Source organism: Neodiprion fabricii, chromosome 1 (genome assembly GCF_021155785.1).
Source record: "Neodiprion fabricii isolate iyNeoFabr1 chromosome 1, iyNeoFabr1.1, whole genome shotgun sequence".
Lineage (NCBI taxonomy): Eukaryota > Metazoa > Arthropoda > Insecta > Hymenoptera > Diprionidae > Neodiprion > Neodiprion fabricii.
In genome coordinates, this window is record NC_060239.1 from 38,753,682 (window position 1) to 38,766,072 (window position 12,391).

The window sequence follows — 12,391 nt, forward strand, 5'->3', positions numbered from 1 at the left end:
TCTACAATTCTGCGAAATTTCGACTCGACATTGGTTAAACTGCGAGGTGAAAATCGTCCGGTATACATATACGTATGATGTACATACATAATATAAGTATCCAAACGGCTGATTTACAACTCGAATAAGCTGCGTCCGAGGTGCGTGAAAGTATTGTCAAGCAACTCGCAGCGCGAACTTAATAATTCAAGGCAGTCTTCTTCAAGTTTTTGCTCGGTTTGAACCATACGTTGAACTTAGCTGCACAATTAGCCGAATGATTCTACGTATTCACTTGTTCTCCTTTGAGAGCGGTGATTTGTGCGAACGTATTTACTACAGGCGAGCTATTTATGCAAGTTTCTACTAAAGATTGTGAACAGGCGGATTGCCGAAGATGAAAAAGATATTTTTCTAACCTCCGACGGCGAAGCGATTCTTTAGATTGAAATTCTCGGCGTGAAATAGCCTGAGTCAGCTGCAACTCACAATTTGTGCACGTGAATGAGGAGAAAATTTTTCTTTTAATATTTCGGAATTTATAGGCGGATATAAATGCGAGTGTATAAAAACAACATGGCCGCCGTGTACGCGCCTGCCGTTTTATTTCGGTTATACAATCCCTTCCGTCACTCATCAGATATCGAGCAATATTTAATGACGAACAAAGTTGCGGCAAGAATACTTTAGTCACGTATTCACCATCGACAAAAGCCTGTGAGGACTAAAAATTTGACTTGCGAAAATAGCGCCTCATTTTCGTCTGCTCGTAGTGTTTACGGTAGACTCTTAGAAATACGTTCAATCATGGTGATGGTCGAATTGAAAGCGTTGGATAATGCACAGACCAGAATTACAGCTTGAATGGTATTCGTATAAATTTTTGCTCGAAACAGACAATCGATTAAAAAATTGTCACTGATATTTTATTGTCAGTTACAGACACGTAAAAGGATTTTCTAGATCCTGGAAATCCGAACGACGCCATTATGCCTACCATTTTGATGTTCCAGACGCAATATATGACCACCGCACACACCGGATGGCTCAACAGGTCAATCATACAAGATAATTTATTGCCTCGCCTGCGGTGAGAAATTGGACGCGGTTAATTGGACACGCGTCGCTTCAAAGTCAGCTACTGCAGGTATACAAAGCACACGTTTATGACGTCTATTTGCAACAACATGTGTCTTTATGCACCGACGCAGGACGCGCTGGTACAACGCCTATTGAAAATACCACGGAGATCGAACCTTATTGTTAATAGCACAATAGTCCGTAAGGTGTATTAAGTATTAAGCATATGGGGCATTCCATGACATCTCGATCAACATTCTACGTCGATGTCTCAGATTGGCTTGATAATATTTTCTATGAAAGTACAAGACGAAAAACGCAATCGCAATTCTTTTCAAAATTTTGCGACCAGCGGATCTGAAGTAATATTTAAAACCTTGAAGAAATAAACTTGACTTTCTCAAATCTGGAAAGATTCAGAAAAATCTTTCACAATACAAAAAAATGTTTGACACCTATTAGAAGATCGAAATTTCATAACTTCAAGAGATAGTATGAAAAATTATTGAAAAAAGAAAAATATCATTATTGGATTACATTCTTGAGATAAGAATGAAGATAAAAGCTTATTATATTATCTCTCTGAATAGATATTTTTTAGCCCATATTATAACAAGCTTTTTTGTTCATTCTTACGTCAGAAATGCAATCCAATAATAACTATTTATTTCTCAATCATTTTTCTTATTTATCTTTTGAAGAATTTTGTTTTGTATTTTATAAGACTTTAGAAGGTCGGTTCTTTTTTCAAGTCTTTATAATGATACTTTAAATACGCTGGGTCTGTAAAAATTGCGATTACATTTTTCGTCACGTACTTTGATACAAAAAATGATAAAGCCAATCGGAGACATCGGCGTAGAATCTTGATCGAGACGTCGTGGAACGCCCTATATACAAGAAGAAGCGACGCTGTCGCGGTTTGATTACAAAAGACGCATTTCATCACAATGTCCGCGGCAAAAAGGCGCTCAAAGACGTATTTGTTGTGAAAAAAAAGAGGGGGAAAAAAAAAATTGAGGAAAAACGAAACAACAACTGCACAGTAAATTGTATAAACAATACGACGAGGCGAACGTTGGATGTTTTATAAATTTACCTTTGTACGCGTTGTTTTCAATCTTTAAAAACAGCGAAAATCTGTCCCGTTTATTCACCATTAAAATCGCGATGAGACACAAGACGATTCTCGATGTGGCGTTGGCTAGTTTCGCGGCAACTGTAAACAATTGCGCCAATTCCGGCGGAGTTTTACAAACCTCGGGCGAATATCTCGCATGACAATAATCACGTATGCACGAGCAAGCGATACTCATTGGCGTTCAAATACGGACTGCCTTGAAAAGTCTTATACAGACGGCTGAAGTATCGCGCAAGTAATCGTAACTTGTACAATTTTCAGGGTAAATTCCGAGCGCATAGTTAGTCACAAAGAATGTTTTCAACGTGTCAGGATATTCCCTGAAAATCACTCGACATCCGGAGTCCCGAAGTCCCTCCTCTACTCCTCGGATCCATCGTCATCTCAACGTCCGCCGGAAGCACTTGGGGCCCATTTTTGGGCCCGTCGAGCCGGGTTTAGCGACCGGCTCTCGGTTATCGGTCCCGGCTTCAGGGTGGGGGAACTTTTCTGACAGTATATCAGGGCGATTAACTTTCCAACGAGACTCTCTCGATATCGGAACAAATAATGCTTCCTTGCCTTTTAGTGATAAGGCTCTATGGCCGATAGAGAGCTGTTTCAAGCTGTCTTGCGCGCGCAACGCGTGTAATCGTCGTGCAGTCACGTTAAAATCGGTCTCAAAAATTATTTACGTCAACCGTATTGCGCTCTTCGCCACGCCTGTTTTAAAGTGAGAATATTTAAATGTAAAAGGAGAAGAATAAAAAAAAACACTTTCAACAACTTCGGTGAAATTATGATACATGTCTAAGGAACTGGTGTCAATAAACTGTTGTAACAAAACTGTGATAAAATAAAGATTCGAAGAGCGCCACTCGGGCTAATCTATTGTTTATACATTCGACTAAATAATTCCCCGTAATACGGGGAAAAAATTTTAAAATCACTCAATCGAAACTATAGACATCGTTGTTACGATAACAAAATTGGTCGGCAATTTGTTATTTTTTTTTTCTTCTTTTTTTTTATCACCGAAGACTCTACGTTGCTCGATCGATTCTTATGAAACAAAGGAGCCCACTTTGTTTGTAAATTATCTTTCCACACATTAATCGTCGAAGTTAAATTCTGGTTAACGATACAATGTCCTATTTACCGTATAATACGATGATCGTATTTTCCTTTCTTTCCTTTTTTTTTTTTTTTTCTCCACCAACCGAATCTGAAAGTCCATACGACATGATATTTAATTGGAAATTCATTTGTGAATAGAACGAGGTATTAATTTTCGCTACAATCGGCAAAAACAAAGAAATAGAATAAATGTGTTTTCTCTGGAGTTTTTATAACAACGGTGTTCAAATAGTTAGAAATTCTGCGTTTCAAATTTATCGTCCGGATCGCGGGTACTTTTCTATTTAATACAATAGATTTTTTTTCAACTATGCAAGTTAAGCTCCAGTGAGACTTTCTGGATTCTTAAATTCCATCGATCAATCTTCAGCAAAGTGAATGTAAAATAATAAACCGACATTCTTACCCACTAACAGGATCGTTCGGTAATGAAATACAAATGTGCAAATCGCGAGTGGTATTAATTTAATTTTAGCACACCGACGTCCTCGAGTCGATTTACAATATATAAATATATATATTATATCAGGGTATATAATAAACATAAATCGAGAGCACCGATGTGGAAGAATTGTGAAAAACATAATTATACCGTCTATAAGCAGCAGCAGCAACAGGCGGCTTACATGCCAGTTGTATATTATATAAACCGTATATTAATTCGATCGGAAACTATTTGCAAAACGCCGTTAAATGTGTGTATGCCTGTCCGTACATAAAACTAGAAGGTGACATTATTACAGGTACGTAGAAAGAGCCTGTAACAGTTCTGCGTGTTAAACTCGTTAATGCACGACATCTGTATATTATACATCACATATTGTATATTATATACGTGTTGGTATATATGTATACACGACTATTTATTGCCGCATTGGTGCCGGCCAGTCACTTTTCCTCGTATCATTGCAACGGAACGATCCGCTCTACATTACGCGTACTTCAGGGTATTGCACTTTTTTCAATTCTTTTTTTTTTTTTTTTTACGGCAATCATTTTTTTCTAAGGTGAATTTTTTTTCTACTCAGATTGTATGTATGATATTCTATATTCACTGTGACTCGTGACAAGCTGCAATTATGTACTTTTAATGTTCGAACCAAGCGCAGTTACACATTATACCATACACACGCACTTTTAATATTATAAATATATACTTGTATATGTACAAGAGGTAATTTCTTGAAACGGTGCAAAAAAAAAAAAAAAAAAAAAAATGAGGAAAAAAAAGACAACGTGACAAATCGATGCTGTTTCCGCGCTTGTTCTGCGAGGTCAACTTCCGGTTGATTATAAAATCGGTCGTGCAGCTGTCGTAATATATTGCGTATAGTTATACACATTATATGTACATCGCCTGCTGCAAATTATAGATTACATATGTACGTAAGGTACATATTATACATATACTCGTATCACGTTTTTTATTCCTTTAGTATTTTTTCGAATATTTTTACTGCCTTTGCTTTTCTCAAATTTTGTGTGGAAATTTTTGTATTCTGATTTTCTGCTGTTCACTTCCGCAATTCGGTCGAATTTCATTTCCGTGGTTTTTTCCCATTTGAATCATGCGTTTTTCATTTATCTTTTTTTTATTTTTGATTGCTTACTTAACATTGAACACGGTCGTGTTACATACCATAGGCGGGAAAAAAAAATTAGAGAATATTACTCGCGCGTGAGGAAAATTTCGAAGAATTCGGTGAGACTCGCTAAGAAATGATCCTGCAAGTTTCGGGGATGGATAAGTTTTTCACTTTTTATGGCTACAATACTTATATTATACGTATATTTATAATTTCTGTACGCAGCAAAGTTGGATTAACCGACGGTAAAGTGGAGTTATTACGACGTTGTGATCTACAAGGGTGTCAAAAACGAGTCCTCGCGGAAAGATATCTGTTAATTACGTCCAATTTGAAAATGTCATTCTCGAAATTCCAATTTTTTTTTTTTTTTTTGACATGAACGACGTGACGATCAAGATTTCACAGTTTTTTTTTCAAATTCCAAGTATTACAGAGCCGAATTCAGTGATTCGGATTTGACACTGGAAGCATTTTACATAAAAATAAATTATCTATAAATTTATCGCTTTCAGTGTATGCTATGCCAATTCAATAGTTGAACAATTAAACAGGCATAAATATCAATTTTAATATAAAATTTTATTTTGAGTCTAATAAAATTTCTATTGACCAACTGCATATTTTTTTGTCATAATTAATGACAAGTTCGTCACATGCGGTAAGGAGATAAATAAAGTCCAGTCACTTCCAAAGGAGAAATTTCGAGCTCGGTTTTAATCTCCAAAAAGTGCGTCTCACATCTCTGCGATACTAACACGAGATTTTTTCGCGAGGATCTATTCAGTTCTAAAAATCGCAAGCCACTCTGCACGCGGCAAGTCCTACAAATAAACCGTTTCAAAATGATTTTTAATCGCTGGAAAATTGTTTGTAATAGTTCGAAATCAAGGCCCAGATGATTTAGAGCTTGACCAAATAATCGCATCACATCGGTGAAAGTAGTTTGAAATCACTGCGAGAGTTCTTCGAGATGACCGAAGATCTTCGAAATTTATGTAATTTCAAAATTTCGCTTGTGATCGCATGATGAAACCGAATAAAATTTTTGGGTATCGCGTGAAATAATTGAAATCTTGCAATCGCTCGTCACCTAATTAGCAGTGAATCTGAAATATCCCCTCGGGTTCGTTATTAATAGCGCGCCAAAAATGATGCAACGAGTTGTTACATTAAACCTGACCAAAAATAATCTATTTCATTATTTTTCAAACCCGATTAATCGCACGAAACGATTACTTCTCCTCACAATAGGTTTTTGTTTTTTACTTCCATGAACGACGCAATCCAATATCAATTTACGTGATTAGAGTATCATATCTTACTTGCCAAGTACCAGTTTGATAAATGAATATTTTCAATGAAACTATAAATTATCAAAAAAAATTATCAAATTCCACTATCAAGACTACGTACTAAAATTTACGAAATTTTTGTTTCAAATGCACCATAGCAAAAAAAAAAAAAAAAAAAAAAACGAAACAATGGATGCATCGATTAATTTCAGCTTACAATTAGCGGGCATCGCTGCGCTGTACCGGCTATACGGCTTTTCTCAACCGCTTTGTAAACGTTTACTCTATGCCGGTGCATCACCATCCGCACTATGTGTCCACCAGTAAGATACCCTGCACTCGTATTGGCTTGCACGCGAGGCCTGGAGAACTATCGCGGCGACGACGCGACGTTACGCGTCCTGATCTACAGTAGCGGCGACGCTTTCCGCCAGCGCGGACTTTGAGCGGCGTTGAGTTTCAGTAAATTCACGAACGAAACTAAACCTTTCTGCATACACGCGGATAAATAATCCTTAAATCGTACGTGCACTCGTCGTCGCCTATTTCCAATTTTTCCTTTCTTCCCTGCGGTCGATAAAAAACCTGCCGCCAATTTCATTCGCCGTACAAGATTCGCCTTCATGGGAAAGGGCGCAGCCTGGTGGCGAAACCAAGGGTAGGTTTGTCCCCCCCCTTCATATCCCCTCCCTTCCCCTCCCCGTCCAATAGATTTCCAGAATTTTTCCTCCTCTCGAAGTGCATCGAGTTTGGTGTCACGTGACCTGTTCAAGAGTTCTCGTTTTGTGAGAATTCTTCTCATTGTCTCGTTACAACACTCGATTTGTTTCGAAATTTCTTGTGACGTGATCGATTTGATGTTAGGACGTAAGCTCGGATCGTTTGGGACCGATGAATTATCGCATTGATTAATAATCGGATAATTTGCTGAACATAACCTCAAAGCCCGTCTCGCGTGGAAATAATTTAATTAAAAATCTGCGCGATGTTTTTTCAGCGTTAGTTGACCAGAGCGCACTTTTATACAATGGCAAGATCATTTTATGAGAAATTCTAAATCGATTCCAAGTTTTACGAAGGCTTGATATGGATTCTAGTGAATACTCTGAAATCGGTCACGTGGCATCACGCCTAATTAAAACGCCTGGGAGAATTGATAAACTTTACGTCGAAGTATGATTTATGCGTTATCAAGTGAAACTACAAGATTTTTGAACTTGACTAAATATCTTATCTGCATATCATATTTGGTAAATTCAAACATCTGTGTTTATTTATTTTTTTATCTTGTGTATAGCCAATTATCAGGCATTCAGAAACCCTGGATAATCTGACTTATCAATGGAATCTATGCAACAACTGCTGGCTAACGGTTCAACAAACAGTATAAATAATCATCACGTATTGGCAGTTTTAAAGTTTCACATGCGTATTCGAATTTCACATCTCGTTGTTACGTGCAGCTTGTTTGTATTTGTGTAATTGTGTATAGGTGCATTATATAATTATATATCACGCAGATCGCGGAGGTTAATTGTAAAATAAAATCAACGAATATTTTTACAAATCAAACTTAGAGACGTATAATGTATGTGTGTAGTCGAGAATCGAGAAACTGATTAAGACTGCGCGTTTAATTGATACCTAATTATACATATACTTGGGATAAATCTATCTCGAAATGATTTACGATAATTTTGAATAGATAAAATAATCCGTGTATCCGTGCAATTATCGAATAAAATTAACGTTATTATAGATAATTAAATATATAAATAATTTTGTTCGAGAACTAAAGCTGTATAAAGATTAAGGAGGTTGGTTGGCCAAAAATATTTACTTTTCATTTCATTTACTAAAAGATGTGGTCGTAAATTGAGTGACGAAAAAATACCAGAATTACAAACAAAAGCTTAGATATTGATGCTTTGTTTAAAATTGTATAAAAATCGAGTAGATTCAACCGATTCCATTTTACGATGGTTCATTTTATTCGTGAGACTATTTTCTGTACCGAAAAGGATTTTTTTTTTCTTTTTTATTTTTATTTACAGCAGTCGATAAAAAATTTTCAATAATTTCGGAGCGTTTTGCAACGAAACAACGATATACGTAAAAGCTTTCGCTTCTCTATTTCCAACGAGACATCTTCATAGCTTGGGAAGGGAATAATTGGAGAAATACTAAACGTAGGACTTGCGTGTCATAAAAATAAAATGACTGAAAATGTCTATTTTTGGCAAATCAACAACGTTGATCGTTAACTTCGTGAACCCGATGAGACCTCCATTTTTTAATGTATTTCGACAGTCGCAGAGGTTCGCACCGGGCTCGAGATGATAGAGGAGACGACTGCCGGATGAAGATGGATGGGCACGTGATTCAGAAGCTGGTGCCGATCCGTAACGGCCCTCAAATCGATCGTTTCGGTGAAGGAAATACCGATCATCCCTATCCCCACGCCTCCGCTTCCGGGGACGGTGAGTTTCCACGATTTCCAAATCCGGGATTTGCGTCTTCGTCGAACGATCATCGCCAGACGATAAAATTCGATGCAGGTACGAGTTTTGGCCGTCAGAGAACCGGTAATAAAGACCCGGAAAACGATGACCTTGCAAATTCATCATATTCTGACACTTTGCCAGCCATCAATTGCAGTAATGAAATCTCTAAAGCAGGATCGTTCAACAATGTTGTCAGTCCAGGGACTAAAACGTTGATACGACTCGTATAGCCGAATGTTTTTAGGTTAGGTAACGAATTTCAGCAATCAATTTAAGGGAGCTTTCCAGTGTGACAGCCCGAAAAATCGCTGTTTTTCGCGATTTTTTTTTTAAAGAAAAAATAATCTAATCGGTCTGGTTTTTTTTTTGTATATTAATTGGGTATTGAAGAATACTAAACAATTTTTTAAAGATCGATTTATTTATTAATTAATATCTATAAAAATGATGAAACAATTGTTGCAGAAAATGCACTTGGATGTGGTGTCCACGTTGGGGGTCACAATTTTGATCTGAAACAAAAAACACAAAAAGATTATTGATCGGTATATAATTGGCTTTCGTGCTATGGAGGCTTTTTTCTTTTTTTTTTTTTTTGCAAAAATGGCGCCGGTTTGAACAAAAAGTATCGATTTTAGCATTTTTTTTGGCAGTTTTTTTTACAAAAAAATAGGAAGATGTCAAAAAAAAAAAAAAAGCTTCCATAGCACGATAAACAATGACGTTAAGAATATTGTGTAAAAAATTCAACTCGATAGCTTTAAAACTCTGCCCTCCAAGTTGGACACCGTTTTGAAAAATGCTGTTTCGAGAAAAACGCGTTCAAAGTTTCAAGTGAGGAAATTTTAGGTAAATCGTTTACTTACGGTCAATCAGCGATGCCAGGTCCGTACAATATCCCTTCTGCTTCTTCGAAAAGATCGTGCTCAATGGATTGTTCAGTCCGACGAGCTGTCCTCGCCTCTTTGCTATCCAGGGACGCCTGGCGGTTTGCTTGGATGATGCGCGCATTCTTGTACTTAGCGGCGAAATCTGCGGCGCTCGGCCCTATCGTGCATCCCATCGTCTTCCAAATTTTTAAAATTGGGTCGTAACCTTCATTGAAGGTGCACACAGCACACTGCGTAGCGATTTCTACTATCTGCTTGCCGCAGAATACGTGCTTTGGGGCTAGTTGCCACACGCAGTGATTGATTGATTTTCAAGAATTTAGCACGCCATCCGCTTTTTTTTTGAAAATTGAGTGCGACAAAAAAATAAGTCGCGCGACTAATTTACGGCTAATTAACGGCAAATTATGCAATAGTCCGAATTCACATTTTCGGCAATTGGCGAGCCAAGTTCATGTACGTGCAGGTAGGAACGAGACAATAGAAATAACAGTCGCACGGGCAGACGGCCGACGCGGCAGCTGTAGCGCTCCGTTGCCTTCTTCCAAAAAATGCTGTACAGTAACCGAAATAATCTGAATTTCGGCATGAAAATTTCAGGGAATATTCGGAAGAGTGTATACTATTCGATAAAGCAAAAAAAAAAAAATCGATTTTTTGAAAATTTCACACTGGAAAGCTCCCTTAACGTACGCACGATTTTTTATCGGTCCATAAAGTAGCAGGATATTAGATAGGCTTGGCGGTATCTAGACCAGCTAAAATTTTCAAAGTCCCAAAATCGACTCACTACTGCGCATGCGCAAAAGCGGTAAATTTGAAACATGTGCGGTCAGAATGCGCAGTAGGCCGATTTTGAGAGTTGGCAAATTGTTAGTGGTCTAGAATCCGCCTAGCCTATCAAGTAAAAGTAAATTGGTTTATCAGACTTTTGATTATTTGCTGCATACGATTTTCGATGATCGAAATTGTTTCACGCGTGAAATTCAGGACGTAGAAATATTGGCCAACCTAAAAATATCGACCTATACGACTTTCATCACGGTTTCATTTGCGACAAGCGATAAAATTTCGGAACAAGATCGCGGGTTAAGGGATAATTTCCGTATGGAAAATCATTATGGATCACGTTTTTGCCTTTGCCGCGCAACTTGGATGATTGGGAAATAAACCCGAGAGCCTGGCGGCTGGTTAATTTGCGGTTATAATAAAACGCTCACTGTATTTATAATGTATGCATAACTTGTGGTTCAGGTTGTCGCAAGGCGATTATATATATATATATATATACAAGTTATCATTTCTCAATACGTGCGATAACAAATTGAAAAAAAGCCATCGTCGATACGTTATACGGTTTGCAGCATAACGATGCGAGTGAAATTACATGTATCGATACAGAGAGTGGCGGAAAGTTTTGTCGCGTGCTTTGGAAGCAGCGCAAAACGTTTTGAGACAAACTGATGCTGTTGCAGAAATATGCATGGGATATAAAAATCTATGAAGAACGCTAAAAGTCGATAATGGCTAGGAAAATTAATCGTATCGTTGCGTTGACACTGTATACAGGGCGTTCCATGCCAAATCCGTGGGTTTTGGATTTCACCACCATTTTTAATTTCGTTGAAATTTTTTCCAAGTGATAATAGCAGTTCTAAATAATACACCAGGTTACTTGTGTCCTTGTTTCTTCTTTCGAGCAAATGTCTTCTAGTCATGCAGGATATTCGAGTCTTTTTATCGCGGTTCGTCCAGTTTCAAAGTTCCCAAAAATTGCATTTATTAGCTTCAGAATTTCAATACCGATTTCATGATCGCGTCGTTTTTATTTTTCTCAATTTTAGCAGACTCTGAAACTTTTGCCACATTACAAATTTGAAAGCTGCTTCGAACAATAGAAGATAAATTACCCCATTGTACAGAGAGTGACTTTGAATGATCGAAACAAAAAGCTCGATTATCCAAATCTTTTTGACAATCTTCAGAAAAGGACGAACTATTAACGAAAGTTTCAAATATCGACAGTTAAAACGTATTTACGGCGAAAGAAATAGTAACAGCAAAATCGTAAGAATGTCTCGTGTGTAATTTAACACCGCGATGAATGAACTGTTCAGTTTTCATCAATGGATCGCGATAATCATTCCCATTAACAATTCTACAGAAGTGATTATGACCTTATGGGTAGGTATCGATCGTTCGAAATAGGAGGTTGCTTACGTACATACAAAAACACGAAAAGAAATTGCTGAAAATTGGTTTGAATATTTTTTGAGGAGTTACGTTCTATTACGGTTTTCTTTTTAATTTTTTTTTTTTTTTTTTTTTTTTAGCTCAGATAATGCTTCGAAAGGATAAAAATACAGATATTGGATTTGATTGCGAGACTAGGATGAAGAAGAAGATCATTAATTGCGGAACAACAAACAATTATTGCTACACGCTGATTGATTATAGCATATTATTTACATAATCCAGTCGAGAAACGCGATGAAAGATCGAATTTTTCAATGCATTCTCTTCTTTTCGCGGATACGCGGAGAAACATCGAGAATAGATTATTTCATCATCGAAGCTGCGGATCGAGGGGTCAAGGCCATATGCCGCACATTAAATATCTGCATCCGCATAGGTGGACACGCATCTTACATATTATATGTGCGCCATAATCCAAGTACTGCAGTTTGCGGTTATTTGCTGCTGATATACTGCGTGATGTAACGCGCATTCAATCGCATGCACGACACTTCTGTACGTCCAATTTCGAGTTTGATTTACGTTCATCCCGACGACCGAATTA

The 12,391-nt window shown here is 37.4% G+C and overlaps 1 protein-coding gene across 2 annotated transcripts in view; it reads left to right on the top strand.

Annotated features, from left to right (window-relative positions):
• The first annotated feature begins 6,653 nt into the window (after positions 1-6,653).
• The window catches only part of LOC124186627 (hepatocyte nuclear factor 4-gamma), a 45,346-nt gene continuing 39,608 nt past the window's right edge, over positions 6,654-12,391 (top strand). Inside the window, exons 1-2 of one of the 2 annotated variants that reach the window (XM_046578500.1) lie at positions 6,654-6,855; positions 8,508-8,677. In XM_046578500.1, coding sequence (XP_046434456.1) covers positions 6,821-6,855; positions 8,508-8,677 — 205 coding nt within the window. In that variant the 5' untranslated portion in view covers positions 6,654-6,820. The other variant, XM_046578533.1, reaches the window with a different exon arrangement.